This window comes from Prionailurus viverrinus, chromosome C1 (assembly GCF_022837055.1).
Source record: "Prionailurus viverrinus isolate Anna chromosome C1, UM_Priviv_1.0, whole genome shotgun sequence".
Classification (NCBI taxonomy): domain Eukaryota; kingdom Metazoa; phylum Chordata; class Mammalia; order Carnivora; family Felidae; genus Prionailurus; species Prionailurus viverrinus.
In genome coordinates this window covers 194,307,071-194,323,922 of record NC_062568.1, presented here as the reverse complement: position 1 = coordinate 194,323,922, position 16,852 = coordinate 194,307,071, and the positions used below count along the sequence as shown (strand labels likewise).

Below are 16,852 nucleotides of genomic sequence, written 5' to 3'. Positions count from 1 at the left end.
GACAATAACACAGTGAGGTGCTAGATGTGAAATTCTAAGCAGTTTCTGGCATTCGGTAGGAGGACTTTGCTCCTCCCTTTCCTCTGCCTAAGGAACCAAGCCCCAGCAGACAAACAGGTGCACATCTTTCATTCGATTGTGAATAATCTTAATCCTTACATTTGTAAAGTTCCTTCCACAACCTTCCACAACTGAAACCTCTTCAGCATCCCCTCGAAGGAGACTGGAGTCAGACCCCTCGGTTCAAATCCTGCCCCATCACTTAGCGTCATTGGGCAAGTCACTTTACATTGCTGTGCCTCAGTTTCCTCATCTTTAAAAGGTACAAGAAAGGCCAATAGTGCATATTGAGTTTATGGGCCCTGAAGCTTCTACAATTTGGAAGGTCCTCTTTAGGAATAGAAAATCAGGTATGAAAGCGAATATTTAAAGTGAGAAAACATGGGGGGGCCTGGCTGACTCAGTCAGTAGGTAGAGCATGTGACTTTTGATCTTGGGGTTTTAAGTTTGAGCCCCATGTTGGGTGTAGAGATTATTTAAAAATTAAAAAAAAATCTTTATTTTTTAAATGCTTATTTCTTTTTAGGAGAAAGAGTGTAAGTGAGGGAGGAGCGGGGGGAAGGGTTGGTCAGAGGATCCAAAGAGGGCTCTGCACTGACAGCAGTGAGCCTGATGCAGGGCTTGAACTCACGAACTGTGAGATCAGGACCTGACCAAAGTCAGATACTCAACCGACTGAGCCACCCAAGTGCCCCCCAAAATTAAAAAAAATTTTTTTTCTAATAAAATGAGAAAACTAATCGCTGCCAATTACAAACTTAAAATAAGCTGACAGAAAAACATGAATGTCACAAACCCGGGAGAATAACACAATACTTTGATTAATTGCTTGACGATATTTGCCTACGTGTTTTAGCTGCACATTCTTTGCTTGCCTCTTCCCTTCCATTTCCCATCTAATCTCAGACCTCACTTAAGCTTCAGCAAATGCTCTAGAGGAAGTATTCCAGAGACAGGGCTCCGTCCACAATCTCAACGCTGCATTTGTCATGTCTCTTTAGTCTCTGTCAGTCAGGAAAAGTCCCTCAGTCTTTCCTTGCCTTTCACGACCTTGACGCTTTTGAAGAGTTGTAGTTAGTTTGTAGCAAGGCTCTCAATTTTGGGTTTGTCTAAGGCTTCCTTGTGATCAGACTCAGATTATGTACCTTTAGCAGGAATATCACAGAAGTGAGGTGTTCTTGATTCATTCTATCAGATAGCACACATTTCCATCTGTCCTGTGGTTCTCGTTGGTCACCCGAGTAAGGTGATGTCTGCCAGGCCTCTCCACTATACTTACTCTCTTCCCCTTTGTAATGAATCTGTAGTTTGCGAGGAGGTATTTTGAAAATGTAGATACATACCTTCTCATAGTTGGAATGTATGTATGTATGTATTTATTTATGAACTCATGTTCTCCTATTTTGTTTAGTGGCTTGTAATCTGTTACTATCGTTATTTATTTGAATGCTCAGATTGTCACAGATTTGGCCCACGGGAGCTCTTTCAAGCTGGAGTCTGTCCTTTTGTCATGCCCCATCATTCTTTGAACATCCTTTGTTTTCCGGTCTAAGCAGATACCTCTTTTCAAGCCCCTGCAATCAACCAGTACTCCAAGAAGCTCTGGTTCAATCTTTTAGTGGAGAGTAGTATTTAAAAACCATGATCTGGGTACTGGGAGGGTAATTAGAAACCTGGACTTGCTCACTGTTATGAGGGTGTCACTGCTCCCAGGCCCTTCCAGAATTAAGGAGAGTACACCCCCCCACACACTTACAGTTATATTTATTTCTATATCTATTTATACATACTATAAAACATGGGTTCAGACTATTACCTGCAATTCGAATCTACTATAACAGGGTTCATTCTCATTCTCCCCTTTTTATATTTATAACTCCCTTCTCCAACACCGAGAACTCTGGCTTTCATCATTCTGAATTTATTCACTTATTGGATCTATTTATAATCAGTCTCCCATATTTACCACCACCCGATTCCCTATGAAATGCCCTCCTTACCCCACTTGGGCTCTGATAGCTTGTGTCTGGCTGCCCCCTCCCACTCAGGGACACTTTCTTCACCTTGCTGGACCCCATGCCATATGGCCACCTTCCTCACCCTGCTGGGGCTCTGACTTTTGCTCTGGGCCACTGTGGCTCCCTCCCCCTTATTTCTTCAGGGGCACCTGGGTGGCTTATTTGGTTGAACGTCAGACTTCGGCTCAGTTCATGATCTCACTGGTGAGTTCTAGCCCCACATGGGGCTCTCTGCTGTCAGCACAGAGCCCGTTTTGGATCCTCTGTCTGCCTCTCTCTCTCTGCCCGTCCTCTGCTCATGCTCTCTCTCTCAAAAATAAATATTTTAAAAAATTAAAAATTTTTAAAAATAAATTCCTTCAGTGAAAATGGAGCGGTGATTCTGTCTTTCCTCTGGAATGGTTGATCAAAAACAGGTTTTATTCTTTTTTTTTTTCTTTTTTAGGAATAAAAACATGTCTTATTCTTGATAGCCAGGATACTTCACACAGATGTTTCTGATACTTGTAGTCGTGCTTATAGGTTTGTAGTAGGAATTTTGATAAATTCTACTTTGCGTAATTACTATCAAAAAAGAAATATATGCGTGGAGTATTTATTTAAAAAAATTTTTTTAACGTTTATTTTTTGAGAGAGAGAGACAGAGCACAAGCAGGGGAGGGGCAGAGGTAGAGGGAGACGCAGAATCCAAAGTAGGCTCCAGACTCTGAGCTGTTAGCACAGAGCCCGACATGGGGCTTGAACTCACCGACTGTGAGATGATGACCTGAGCTGAAGTCAGACGCTCAACCGACTGAGCCACCCAGGCGCCTCTATGCACGGAGTATTTATAATTGTATATGCTGCATATTCTTTATAGGAGAGAGCTTCCATTTTGAGTTGGCATCACTATGAAGTGACAATTTAATGATGACTGAAAGAATTTTGTACAGATTTGCTTCTTCTCTTTACATGTCCTTCTTTCTCCTCCACCACCCAGGTTCTTCCCAGGTGTCTTGGGAATCACTCATAGTGGGAAGTGGGATAGAGTGGGCAAAAAACAGTACAAACAGTGGTCTTGAGCAATTATAATTTAAACTTTTTATTTTTGCAAAATAAAAATATATATATTAAAGCTTTAATTTATTTTGAGAGAGAGTGCACAGGGGAGGGGCAGAGAAAGAGGGAGACAGAATCCCAAGCAGGTTCCATACTGTTAGCTCAGAGCCCAATTCGGGGCTCAAACTTGAACTCATGAACTATTAGTATTTATATCTATCTATAAAATATCTATATCTATAAAATATATCTATAAAATATCTATAAAATATCTGTAAAATATTTATAAAACATCTATAAAACATCTATATATCTATATCTATATCTATATAAAGAAGACTTTGCCCAGCTTCTTCCCAAGGCATTGGATGTGCAAGTGAAGGGCGCTGAGGTTCAAGTTTCATTAGATTCACAGAAACTCTGCCTCTAATAATGCCTTTCCTAGGTGTTTTTCAGGACACAAAGAGCCTGGCACACAGCAAGTGCTCAGTAAAGGAAGGGCAGTGGTCATTATTATTGCTCTTGCTTTCACCCTCATTTTCTAAAGGAGGCAGTGGAGGAGGAGGAGAAGGAGACCCCTCTGTGGGGGATGGTCATGTAAAGCTGGACTCCAAGGTTTTAGAGCTTGGGTTTTTTGGGGCGCCTGGGTGGCTCAGTGGGTTAAGCGACCGACTTGGGCTCAGGTCATGATCTCACGGTTTGTGGGTTTGAGCCCCGCATAGGGCTCTGCGCTGACAGCTCAGTGCCTGGAGCCTCCTTTGGATACTGTCTCTCTCTCTCTCTGCCCCTCCCCCGCTTGTGTTCTGTCTCTCAAAACATTAAATAAACATTAAAAAGATACGTCTTGGATTTTTTTTTTCTCACCGTGGAGAGCTGTGTTTTCTGAGACCTATGTATGGCCTGAAGGCCGGGTGGGGGCGGGGGGTGGGGGGAGTGTTTCCAGAAGGAAGAGGGAGCAAACTGTCAGATGCAGCTGGGAAGTTGAGGAAGATAATATTGGTCCATGGGCTTTGGCAACACAAGGTCATTGTACCCTTGGTTAGAGTCTTTTAAGAAAAGACTAATTAGGGAGTGCCTGGGTGGCTCAGTCGGGTTAAGCGACCGACAGCGGCTCAGGTCATGATCTTGCGGTTCTTGGGTTCAAGCCCTGCGTCCGGCATTGTGCTGACAGCCTGACAGCTTGGAGCCTGCTTCAGATTCTGTGTCTCCCTCTCTCTCTGCCCCTCCCCTGCTTGTGCTCTGTCTGTCTGTCTCTCTCTCTCAAAAATAAATGTTAAAAAAAGAAAAAAACTAATTACAATAAATTGAGGAAAGATAGAAGGTAACAAAGTGGAGAGACAAGTATAGCAATCTTTTCAAGTTTTGCTGTAAGTGAGAACCGAAAATTGCAGTGGTAGGATGAGAAAATGGGAGTCACGGAATGGTAAAAAATAAGCGACATTAGAGCATGTTTGTAAATTGAAGGGAATGATCCAGAAGAAAAACATTTGTGATGCAGGAGATTTAAAAAAAGGACAATAACAAGGGTAGAATCCCTGAGAAGACTAAGATGATGAATTTCACCGCAAAAGTGGAGCGGTTTTCCATAGATGGCTGGGACGTGTCTCCCACTGAAGGTTGAATACCGTTCCATAACTTGTGGGGCCCGGTGCAAAACGTGTTGTCCCTTGTTCAAAAATTAAGAATTTCAAGACTGCATCAGAAGAGCATTAAACCAAGCACGGAGCCCTTCCCAGGACGAGGCTCGAGCCACTGTACAGTTTGTCATCCCAAGAAACTGGTCCTGGCAAGTGTGTGATGATGACAGAAGTAGGCTTTCCTTTGGGCTAGGGCCTCCGCTGCCTCATGGAAGGACTGGAAGAGAGGACTTAGGACACTCTCAGTTCCACTTTTCTACAAGCTGGGAAGTCACTCTCAGGGGTGAAGCTCAGAGTTTGTCCCTTTTTAACTTCCAACCCGGCCAGATTTTTCAGTTCAGGGTTTTCTGGAAGGCTCCAAAGCATCTGGTGACCATAGCAACTCACGCCAAACTCCGGGACCCTTGCTCCGCCCACCGCTTCCTGGACGCGCTCGACGATTGGCTCAGCATGTCGACCAATGGTCGGTGAAGCGGGCTGTTTGCCGCGCGGTCAGTGGTCGCGGGCCCGGAGGGAGGCGGGAAGACAGGGCGAGAAGGCGGGCCTGGGCGGTGCGGCGCGTGCGTGTTTCCGGCTCCGTTGCGGAAGGCGGACGACTGGAGCCGTTGGGCCGGACGCGACCCGAAAGAGCAGGGAGAACGCGGGACGCGAGTGCGGAGCTGGGAACTCGGAGCGTGGCTAGAGGCAGGCGCGATGGGCGGAGAACAGGAGGAGGAGCGGTTCGACGGCATGTTGCTGGCCATGGCGCAGCAGCACGAGGGCGGCGTGCAGGAGGTAACGGCCCGCGCGGCGTCGGCCTGGCCTGGTCCTGAGGCGCTCGCCAACCCGCGCGGTCCTAGCCACGCTTACTCCACTTCTCTGTTTTCTGGGGTCGAGATTCACCCTTGGGCCTCGCGGGTTCCTGGGATTCCTCCTACGTCCTCACTGCGACCCAGCTTCCGGTCTGGCCTCCCCGTGGCACTTAGGGCCCCATTCGTTTTTGTCCCGGGCTCCCGGCCCCGCTTAGTATCTAGCAACTCCGGCGTCTCCGAACGCGGTTCTGGAAAACCCGCTGCCCTCTCCCTTAACCCGTCCCCAGTCTCATACATGCTTCCGGCCTCGTTTTCCGTCTGATGGCCTCCCCCGAAGAGCATTTCTTAGGATGAAGCATCCTATACGTTGGGATTTGCATCTACCAAGACCTGGACCGAGCTGGCGAATGTGTGTGTGTGGGGGGGGGTGGTGGGGGGTGGTGGTGGTGGTGGAGGTGGGGCGGGGTGATGTTAGCACGTGGTCCCTTTAGGCCGTGAATGGGGAGTAGGAGGCCTGGGTTCACAGTTTTTTCCAGCACCTACCTACAAGGGACCTTTCCACGTCTCCAAGCCTCAGTTCCTTTGTCTTTGAGATAGAGCTACAAGTCCTTTAATTTCCGAATCTTTGTTGGACAGGAAAAGTCTCGAAGGACAGTAAGGAATTCTCAGTAGTCAGGTTTGTTCATTCAGATACTTCTCGAGTGATTGATGTGTGCCAGACACTCACCAGACTGGGTCCTGGGCATATAGATGTGAGCAGAAATCTGCCCTGGCCCTGATGGAGCTTAAAACTTTTCAAAAGCATAATTCATACATAGTGATTGCATAATAACACATAGCATATGAACGATAAGAACCAACTGTTACAGATTCTGGAGTTGGTTTTTTGGGCCAAAAACGTGGAAAGTTAGAAATAGAAAAGCCTATCGAGATTGGTTCCAGAACTCTCATTCTGTAAAGAAACCAAAGGAACTCGCCTAAAATCATCCAACAGGTTCCTGACCAGACAGGACCAGACTCCTTGGGCCATTGTGCTTTCCACAGTCCATTGCTGATTCTTTGTCTCACTGGGAACAAGTTTTCTTTGAGCTTTCTATTCCCATTCTTTTACCCAGGTGCCTGTGGAGACCAAGGACTCCTAAGCCTTTTGAGGTGGGAAGAGAGTTACTAATTTGCAGGTGTGAAAGATTCCCTTCCTCATCCTCCTGAATTGTTGACATTAGATTTGGGAACAAGTTCATTTTTGAGTGAATCAAAAAAGTGTCTAGAAGTAGAAATTCAAACCATGAAGATACGAGTGGTTCTAAATCTGATGCTAGAACTTTTGGGCAGATAAAAGCGCTAAGGTGCTAATTCTTGGTCACCGTTAGATCATTTCATTCAGGAAAAGTTTTACTGAGCATATACGCTGAGCCTGGTGCCAAGCTTTGGGGATGTAGACAGAATAAGCCATAGTTCACTCTGGCAGGAGGTCTCTTGCTCTGCGTGCTCTGTGCTGACAGCTCAGAGCCTGGAGCCTGCTTCGGATTCTGTGTCTCCTCCTCTCTCTGCTCCTCCCCCACTCACACTCTGTCTCTGTCTCTCTCTGTCTCTCTCTCAAATAAACATTAAAAAGAAAAAAAGCTATGGCTTAATATAGGAGGTCTCTTGCTCTGGGTCAGGCGCTACTAAGGGCCCTCACCTCCATTATCTCATTTGATCCTCACAGGGTCCCTAGAAATAGGTCCTGCTGCTGTTTCTGTTTTAGAGTTGAGAAACTTCCCCAAGATGACAGAGCTAATATGTATCAGTCTGATCTTCAAACTTGTATTCTTAACCATTTGGATACTCTGGTGTACCAGTCAGAGTTAGTTGGTTTTAAACTTCTCTGAAGTGGCTTCATATACTCTCCTCCTTCCGTCTCTGCCCTAGTAACTCAGCCAGTGCCAGTCTGGATGGACTTTTACTGTCTGGAGAGGAAAGCTGGGCCTAGATGTTTCAACCCCTGGATTGAGAGGAGTGTTCTATATCCTTAGGCTCCTTCTAGACCCACAAGGAATATGAAACCCATGTACCCATAGACAGGAGAAATGAGAAATCTACCTTTCAGGCAATCTAAATAAGGTTAAGTTAGGCTTCCTCGTGGAAGTGACTAAGGTAGGACCTGTTAGGGAGGCTGTCTCCTCTGATGAGAGGCTTGGGGTAAAACAGTCAAGTCCCAAGATCCCTCCTGGACAAGAAACCGATTTCTGTGCAGTCAAGGGGCTCCCGTTGTGGCATCTCCACAGCTGCAGTCTCCTTCTGTCTTTCAGCTTGTGAATACTTTCTTCAGCTTCCTTCGACGCAAAACAGACTTTTTCGTTGGAGGAGAAGAGGGGATGGCAGAGAAGGTGAGTGTTGGGGCCTGCTGTCCCTTGGGAAGCTCTGTCTCTTCAGAAGAAAGGCTCCCCTGGTCTTCTTTTGGCGTAATAATAGCCTTCAGCAGAAGTAAAATGCCAAGGGTGAAGAGTTGGGGACGGGAACCAAGCTGTCGTTTATTGAAGCCCGTTTCCTTGCCAGGTGCTTTATCTGCCTCTATTTCCCGTGATCCTTTAGCAGTTTGAGAAGGACAGGTGTTACTATTCCCATTTTGCAAATGAGGAAATTGGCTCACGGGTGTTTGGCACTTTGTCCTCAGTCTTGAGCTAAGTTGTGAGAGAGCCACCATTGGAACCAGAGTCTGTTGTAAAACTGTCTTCTGCCCTTGACCGCATGCTGCTGGATTCCTTTTCCATTGAAGAAGTTTTATCTAATTACCTACCTGGTGGTGAGAGTGGGCAAATGTTAGAAATTGAGCTTAGAAAACAAATACAGGAAAACTTAAAGCCAACCAATCCCAGTCTTCCCAGATACGGTGACCCAAAGTTCATGGATTTGGGAATTGCATTTTGTGGTACAGGCTCTGAGACCTTGAACTTCCTTCTGATACTTTAGCTTGTAATTATATTTTTGAAAATTGGTAAGTTGTGAAAATGTTACCTCACCGAACAATGATTTTTAGGACATCGATACTGTTTTCACGTAAAGAGACATAGTAACAAGGGGGAGACATTTTGCAAACTGCTTCCTGTGGTGTCAGGCATCTGACAAGCTAGAATGTGCTATACTGTGTCTTGATGATCTGAGGCTACTCTGTCATGGACACACTGGCTTGAGAGTGGGAGTCCTGGAATCTCAGCCCAGTGTGTGGGTTGGTTGATTTCCCACCAATTCTCTCGTCCTTTCAATCTACATGTCTGCAAAGTGGAAGAAGGTGGACTTACTGACCTGTAGGACCCCTTCTGGCTCAAATATTCTTTCTGTGTTAGCGCCAGCACCTCCTGTTTCTCTGCGGGCCAGACTGCCTTATAATAGCATTTGTTCATTCGTTCAGTGAACATTTATTGAACACTTAATGCTTTGTCTGTGGTAGGTATTATGCCAGACCCTTTGGGATTACATAGGTGAATACAGACTGGCCTTTGTTTTCATGGATCTCACGGTGTAGCATGCTGCCCCCACCCCTTAATAAATGAAGAAGTGGGTGTTCGGGCAGAAGCCCTAGGAACATTAAATGGGGGACTGCCCTAGGTTGGGGGCTCAAGGAAGACTGTGAGGAAGCCGTGCTTGAGGTATGAAGGATGATTAAGAGATAGTTGGAAGAAGGGAGAGCGGTGAATAAAGAAGTGGTGTCTTACAGGTATGGGGGTGATGGTAGCTGCCATGTATGGTTGTCTGCTGGTCCCGTCTTAGACCTTGTCATGCTCCTTGGCTCTTTGTTCACTTAGATTCAGCTCTTCCCCAGGAGGTGGGTCAGACTCTCGGGCAGGCAGAAACCTGTCCAGCCTTCCCACCTGGTCTCCATGTGTAACACAGTAACTCCTGGGTATTGAGTGCCTGCTGTGTACAGGCCACCAGGTACATCATTTTTAAGTGCACCCGTTAGGAGCAAAGGCTCTGGAATCAGGTAGACGTGAGTTGGAATTCCAGTCTCCCCCTCCATTTCCTGCTTTACCACTGTGTGGCATTGGGTAAATCACGTTTTCTCTGAGCCTCATTTTTCGCAGCTGTAAGGGGGTCTAAATCCTTATTTCATAGGGCTGTTGTGAGGATAAAAAGAGGTAATGTAGATGAAGTGGCTGGCATTTGAGAATCAAGTTCATGGTCCTTTTCTGAACCTGTTGGAGCCAAAGCAATCCCACTTCTGGGTTCATAACCAAAAGAATTGAAAGCAGGGTCTTGAGAGATCTGTACACCCGTGTTCACAGCAGCACTATGCACGAGAACCCAAAAGTGGAAGCAATCCAAGCATCCACTGATGGATGAATAGTGTCATATATACATATGATGGATCTAATAGAATATTGTTCAGCTTTTCAAAGGAAGACGCACAGGAGTACTTCTTGAATGATTTAATTTATGTGAAGTTCTAGAACAGGCGTATGTTTTCTCCTTCCGATGTTTTAGGGTACCCTCGCCATGGTAAGGTTAAATATCTCCTACCTCTCAGTGTCTCTTCTTGCCAGGCTGGTGGGAACCGCTCTTTACTCCCCGATCACCCAGCCTTGGTCAGGGAAAGCCAGTGTTCAGGTCTGCCCGCTTAACAGTCTGGGGCCTGTCATCTTCCTTTTTTTTTTTTTTTTAAATGTCTATTTGTATTTTGAGAGAGAGCGCTTGTGCAAGTGTGTGCACGCACCTGTGCATGCGCGGCGAAGGGGCAGAGAGAGGGAGAGAGAGTCCCAAGCAGGCTCCACACTCAGCACAGAGTCTGCCTTGGAGACTGATCCCACGACTGTGAGATCATGAGCTGAAATCAAGAGTCAGAAGCTCGACCGACTGAGCCACCCAGGTGCCCCTGGGGCCTGTCTTGTAGAATTAGCCCAGCTGTCCTCATCCTTCCCTGCTCTGCTGGGCTGTGGTTCCCAAAGATGTGTCTAGTAACAGATGCTTGGCTCTCTGACAGCCTCCTGGTTGGCACCATAGAGTAGGCTCCACACCCCCAGGGGTCTCTGCCTGGGGTTGAGCCTGGGTAAAGCTGGTGGGAGGAGATTGGGAGGAGGGGTCAGAGACTGCTGTGATTGGCCTTGGCTGTGCCTGGTGGTTCAGCTCTGCCCTCACCTAACCTCCAGGAGCTAGGAAGGAACAGGACGAATGGGATGTAACATGATTCACTGGAGCTGGGAGAGGGGAGGGCCCTGCTCCCGCCTCCCCTTGGCCACTGGTTGGCAAATGGCTTGAGTTCAAGGTCTTCCCGATTAGGGATTTGGGACCAAGGCCCTTTGGTGGAACAGCCTTCGCTGGCGAAATTGTCCCATGACTGATTCTATTGACAGCACAATGGCCTTCAGGTGACTCCCTTCTCTTTCACACACACTCCATTTTGTTAACCCATTTGGTTGGGGGATGCTTTTGGTGCCCTTCAGCCTTGTAGAGTGTAGAACTACTGCCATGTGGCATGAGGTTGGGAGTTTGGGGGTAGCCGGAGGAACGGACATCAAATGAATGAGAAGCCACGGGGCATTTGGTAGAACCTAGGTCTAGGAGCCCATGGGTGACTTGTGAACCTGAGCCCCACCTATGCCCCTCAGCTCTTGCAGACCCTTCCTTCCATCCAGCTGTGGCTCAGAGATGTTTGGAAGGTGGTAAATTGACCACCGATCATGTGCTGAGTGCCCGCGAGGCCTCTTCCAGATGTGTGGACAGACACAGGTGGGTTTCCTGAGTTGGGTATGTTCCTGGGCCTGCTGAGGGTGGAGAGACACTGGAGCTGATCCTGGAGGATGAACAGGAGATCGCCAGGTGACCTGGGAGTAGGGACAAGGACATTTTAGGCAAAGAACAACTTATGCAAGATTGGTTTTGGTAATAATGACATAGAAGCACAGAGTGATGACCTCCGGTCACACAGGTAGAAGGAGTAGTCCGGGAACTCCAGTCTAGGTGTGACTGTCGGGTCTGCTTGAGAATTGGGCAGGAGGGCTTGTTAAAAAGACAGGCTGCCGAGCCCCACCCGGAATGTCTGATTCAGTAGGTCTGGGGTGGGACTGAGGTTTAGCATTTCTAACAAGCTGTGGGTGATGGTGGTGTTGCGGATGTGGGGAACCACATCTTGAGACCTATTGGTATGAATAGGTGGGCCATCTCTCCCATTGTATTTTTATAGGGGAGAACATACTTGTCCCCACCCCTAACCGGCTGACACTGGATTAGCCTCAGTCGGGCAAGGGGTGTTAGGAAGCTAACACTGTGTATGTGGCTATGATGTGGCAAGGACCGTGCCAGCCTCTTGGTAAGCACTTGTCCTATTCGATTCTCATGACAGGTAAGAAAACTGGGGCTTAGAAAGTGTCAAAGTCATTCACTTGTCCAAGGCCACGCAGCCAGCTAGTGACAGTGGCAGTAGTATTGTGGTAGCTCTTGGGCAGCAGGGAGACCAGCTAGCAGGATGTGGGTTGGAAACATTCTGGGAAGGCACAGTGGGAGAGGAAGGATTTGACGTTGATAGCTCTCGGGCTGAGGAGAGGAGGAGTCTAGCCTTTTCCCTCAAGAAAGCTCTCTCTGGCTTCCTGCTAATGTGGTGATCCTGGATGTGTTGGCTGAGTTGCTGCTGTCCTGGAGACAGGTACGCATGGGGAAGAGATCAGTCAGGGAAGCAGGTCAGTGCAGGCCTGCAGGCTCAGGAAAGGTCTCTTGGGCGGAGACTGGAGTTCTGTTCATAACAGCCCTGCTCTGTAGGGAAGGACCTTCTGAGCACTTACCATTGGGTCTGCACAACAGCCCTGTGAGGTATAGGGATTCATCCTCACAGGTGAGGAGTCTGAAGCTCTTACAGGTTAAGTTCTTTGCCAAAAATACAATAGCTAGTGTGTGACAGCTTGGGTTAGAACTCAGCCCGTCTGGCTTCACTGTCGTGTTCTTAGTCACTAGACTGTGTGTTTTTTAAGTAACCACTGTTTATCGTGCCAGGTACTTTGCAGCTGTTCATTCGAGTTCTGAGATAGGTGTGTACAGTGTCCCCCCCCCCCAACCATTGTATAGATGAGGAGCTTGGGTTCTGAGTGCAGTGCCTTTGCCCAGGCACCCAGCAGATAGAGGCGGGACTGGACTCCAGGCCTTGGGATACTGGCCCCAGCCCCAGTGCCTCCTCGCCTTCTGTCCCTCCCCCAGCTCATCACACAGACCTTCAACCACCACAATCAGCTGGCGCAGAAGGCCCGGCGGGAGAAGAGATCTCGGCAGGAGAATGAGCGGCGGGAGAAGGCCGAACGGGCAGCCAGGCTGGCCAAGGAGGCCAAGTCAGATACCTCTGGGCCCCAGATCAAGGAGCTGACAGATGAGGAGGCAGAGAGGCTGCAGCTGGAGATTGACCAGGTAAGAGTGGGCTCCCTGCACCCCCATCAGCACTGGCAGCGAGGATGCTCTTGCCAACTGCTGTGCCCTTCACCACAGAAAAAGGATGCAGAGAATCATGAGGCCCAGCTCAAGAATGGCAGCGTTGGCTCACCAGGGAAGCAGGTGAGTTGGACTGGGGGTGCCTAGTCAGGGGCTTGGAAACTTCTAGGGACTCTGTAGCCTTTCCCCATGTCTCGGATGCTTTCCCCTATGCCCTTTCCCTCAGCTTTGGGGGTCCTCCCCATCCTTCAAGATCCCACTCCTAGACATTGGACCACAGGATTGGGTTTAAAAAAAACCTACTGGTCTTAAAGCCTTGGCAGGAGAGCCTAAGAGAGAGCGCAGTGCTTAGACAGGTATCATTTGGGTGGGCTGGGGTTTGTGGGCCCAGCCTGGCCCTTTGCGGCGATATATGTGGGGGATGTGCCCCTGGGGCTCCTCCCTCTCAAGTCCAGCTTTCCAAACAACGCTTGGGCATTCATTTGTCTTTCCAGAGTTTCTGGTCTGGCAGTAGGAGTCTCAGCCCCACAGACACAGAAAAAGAAAATTGATCATTCGGCAGCCTGGTTTTATTTTAGAACCCTGTTCATAGCCACCTTGTGACCTTCTGTTTTGTGCTGGGCTTTCTTTCCAAGTCCCTTGGCTTGGATCCCCAGCTAGGTTCCATGGGTCCATCTCTGACTGTCACTGTTCACCAACTGTGTCCTTTGTCACATGGTATGCTGCTTGTCTCAGAGATCAGAGCCATTTTTTTTTATCTCTGGCTCCCAGTGGGCCCTGGAGTGGGCAGGGACCAGGTCTGTTTCATTTTGCGGCTGTATGCCCAGTGCCATCCCTGGGCCTGGCCCAGCGGGGTTCAGTCTGTCTGTCAGGTAAGTAGCTGAGCACCCCAACTGTGAGCAGGAGGCTGAGGAGGACGAGGAGGAGGAGGATGAGAAAGACAAAGGGAAACTGAAGCCCAACCTTGGCAACGGGGCCGACCTGCCCAACTACCGCTGGACCCAGACCTTGTCGGAGCTGGATGTGAGTGGCCGGGGCTCGGGTTAGGAGGTTAGGGAGCCAGCCTGGGGCTCCTGCTGACCTCCCCTGCCCCATGCAGCTGGCGTTGCCCTTCCATGTGAACTTCCGGCTGAAGGGGAAGGATGTGGTGGTGGACATCCATCGGCGGCACCTCCGGGTGGGGCTCAAGGGGCAACCAGCGATCATTGACGGGGAGCTCTACAACGAGGTGAAGGTGGAGGAGAGCTCGTGGCTCATTGAGGACGGCAAGGTGGTGACGGTGCATCTGGAGAAGGTGTGAGCAGCCTGGTCTCCTGGTCTGAGTCCTGATGGAGAAAGGAGGGAGGGTGTCTGCTCATTCACTCAGGGACCATGCCGGGGGCCTAGTGGACACTTTTAATCTGCACAGGACTTTCAATGTAGGTCTGTCCCATTTTATTTTATTAAAAAAAAAATGTTTTTACGTCTATATTTAAGGGGGAGAGAGAGAGAGAGAGAGAGAGATAGCATGTGAGCATGGGAGGGGCAGAGAGAGAGACCGAGACAGAATCTGAAGCAGGATCCAGGCTCTTAGCTGTCTGCATAGAGCCCAGCATGGGGCTCGAACTCAAGAGCTGTGAGATCATGACCTGAGCCAAAGTTGGACGCTCAACCAACTGAGCCACCCAGGTGCCGCGCACCCCCCCACCCCCCGTTTTTTTAATTTTTGAAATTTTTTTTTTTTATGGTTCGATCTAAAATTCCTATTTTAGAATCAGGAAAAGGGCAGTTCAGATTTGCCCAGGCTCCTACCTGTAGGTAGGGATGGAGTCACGATTGAGTCTTTGATACCAAAGCATCTTGTTTTACATTAGGTTTGTACATGCATTCAATGCAGCAAATACCTGAGTATGTACTATGTGCCAGACACTGTTTTAAGTGCTGGTGAGAGAGCAATGAGCAAAACATAGAAAATTGCCTTCAGGAAGCCTTGCCTCATTCCCTCAGATGCAACACAGACACCAGTAAATAAATGTAGTCCCTGTGAAGTGCCATGAGTCAAAGGAAAGCTTTCCATGGCACGTCAGGCCTGTCCCAGCCTACCTGCCTTTCACTCACCTCTCCCATGTCCTTGCACTAGCTTCTCCCAACTGGAATGTCCTCTCTTGCTTTTTCATCTGGTGTACCATGAGTCCCTCAGGCCTAGTCCTGGTGCCACTCTAATTTCTGTCCCTCTACCCTGGATGAATAGCTCCCTCTGCACTTCATTTTTGCCCTGATGACACTGATTTGTAACTGTCTCCATTTGCTTCCCAAGCCACTGGGGATGGCAGAGGTCTTGCCCATCTGCACCCTAGGTCCCCGCACAGGGCTTTGTGGGTCCCAGGTACAGGATAGAGGAGAGAGTTGGGTTTTGGAAAGGTTGGGGGGTGGTTCCTAGGGTACAGAGTGGCTACCTCCCATCTCCCGGTGGTTCCCCTCACAGATCAACAAGATGGAGTGGTGGAGCCGTTTGGTATCCACTGATCCTGAGATCAATACCAAGAAGATCAACCCTGAGAACTCCAAGGTGAGCCTTAGCTGGTTGTGTTGGGCCTCAGCTGGGAGGTGAGGGCCTAGGTGGCCCCAGAGCTTTACCCATCTTTGTCACTGCCTGCCCTCAGCTGTCAGACCTGGACAGTGAGACCCGCAGCATGGTGGAAAAGATGATGTACGACCAGAGGCAGAAGTCTATGGGGTTGCCCACCTCGGATGAGCAGAAAAAGCAGGAGATTCTGAAGAAGTGAGCAATGCAGAGATGGAGGCTTGGGGGGTGGGGGTGGGGGGGTATTTCTGGGGGGGAGGTGGGTGTTGGGTCTAGGCCTGGGTGACAGTGAGTGGGTCACTGAGCAGGACACAGGGGCCGCCCTTCCCCTTCCAGAATGAGCCAGCCAGGTTTATGGATTGATAGCCTCAGCTTGCCTACTCTAATCACTTTCTGAGGTCATCTTGAGGGCAAGGCCATCTCAGGGTAGGAAGGGAGAACACAAGCGGTCATTGCCATCTATAGGAAAACCCTGAGGCTCTACCGCTTGCCTGGCCTGGCTCCAAGTTGCTCAGGGTTCTAAAGAAATTAGACCTGACGTGGGAGGTTGGGAGAAAGGGGCTAAGTTTCCGGGAGAGGGACGGCCTGATTTACCTTCTTCCTACTTTCCTTCCCCAGGTTCATGGATCAGCATCCGGAGATGGATTTTTCCAAGGCCAAATTCAACTAGCCCGTATATGCCTCCCTGAACTCTTGGGGCTGAACCCCAGCCATCCACCTTTTCCTACCCTTCCCTGGGACTTGGGGGCCTCAGGGCTGGGACAGGTATGGGACTGGCCCAGACACACTGGTCCCAGGGCATCATGGGAGAAGGGCTGGGGCCTTGTGGGGGGTGTCTTATCTTCCCCAGTTGGCCTACTGTTACACATTAAAACTATTTACTCCACCTGTTTTCTCTTCCCTCTGGTCCTTCCCTGGGGGACAGGCCTTTTATTGCTGGTGCTGGGGGCTTGGCTTTTAGCCCAGCTTCTGCCATGTGACCTAGAGCAAGTCCTTACACCTCTCTGGGGCTGTTTCTCATTACTTAGAGGGAAAATTAAAACAAGGCTTTTAGTCTGTGACTGAGCAAAGGTGAGTTTTTCTGGATACAGGGATCAGAATATGTGTCATATTCTTAAAGGGGCCCATGACTCAGCAGAATTTAAGACCCACTGGAGTTGATTCCGTTTTCATCTCTAAGACAGTTTCTCACTGTGGACATTCTCAATCTTGGAGAGGCCTTGACCTGGATGAGATAGCAGAGCTGAAGGAAAGGGGACAGTTTTGTCACTGGTACTGGGGCCTTGTGGTCACAGTCCCCAAGGGGACCATCTCCATTTTGTATATTTGATAGGGAGCTGGATAGTTTGCCTAGTT

General features: G+C 48.9%; 1 protein-coding gene across 2 annotated transcripts; it reads left to right on the top strand.

Annotated features, from left to right (window-relative positions):
* Window positions 1-5,311: 5,311 nt before the first annotated feature.
* NUDC (nuclear distribution C, dynein complex regulator) lies at window positions 5,312-16,382 on the top strand. 2 transcript variants are annotated; one of them, XM_047872254.1, is made up of 9 exons: window positions 5,312-5,527; window positions 7,836-7,913; window positions 12,709-12,912; window positions 12,991-13,056; window positions 13,837-13,956; window positions 14,033-14,227; window positions 15,398-15,481; window positions 15,576-15,694; window positions 16,115-16,382. In XM_047872254.1, the coding sequence occupies exons 1-9, from the start codon at window positions 5,447-5,449 to the stop codon at window positions 16,164-16,166; spliced, it is 999 nt and encodes a 332-aa protein (XP_047728210.1). In that variant the 5' UTR covers window positions 5,312-5,446; the 3' UTR covers window positions 16,167-16,382. The 2 variants fall into 2 exon arrangements, with proteins under 2 accessions (XP_047728210.1, XP_047728211.1); XM_047872255.1 differs by lacking the exon at window positions 5,312-5,527 and adding an exon at window positions 5,580-5,953.
* The last annotated feature ends 470 nt before the right edge of the window (window positions 16,383-16,852 follow it).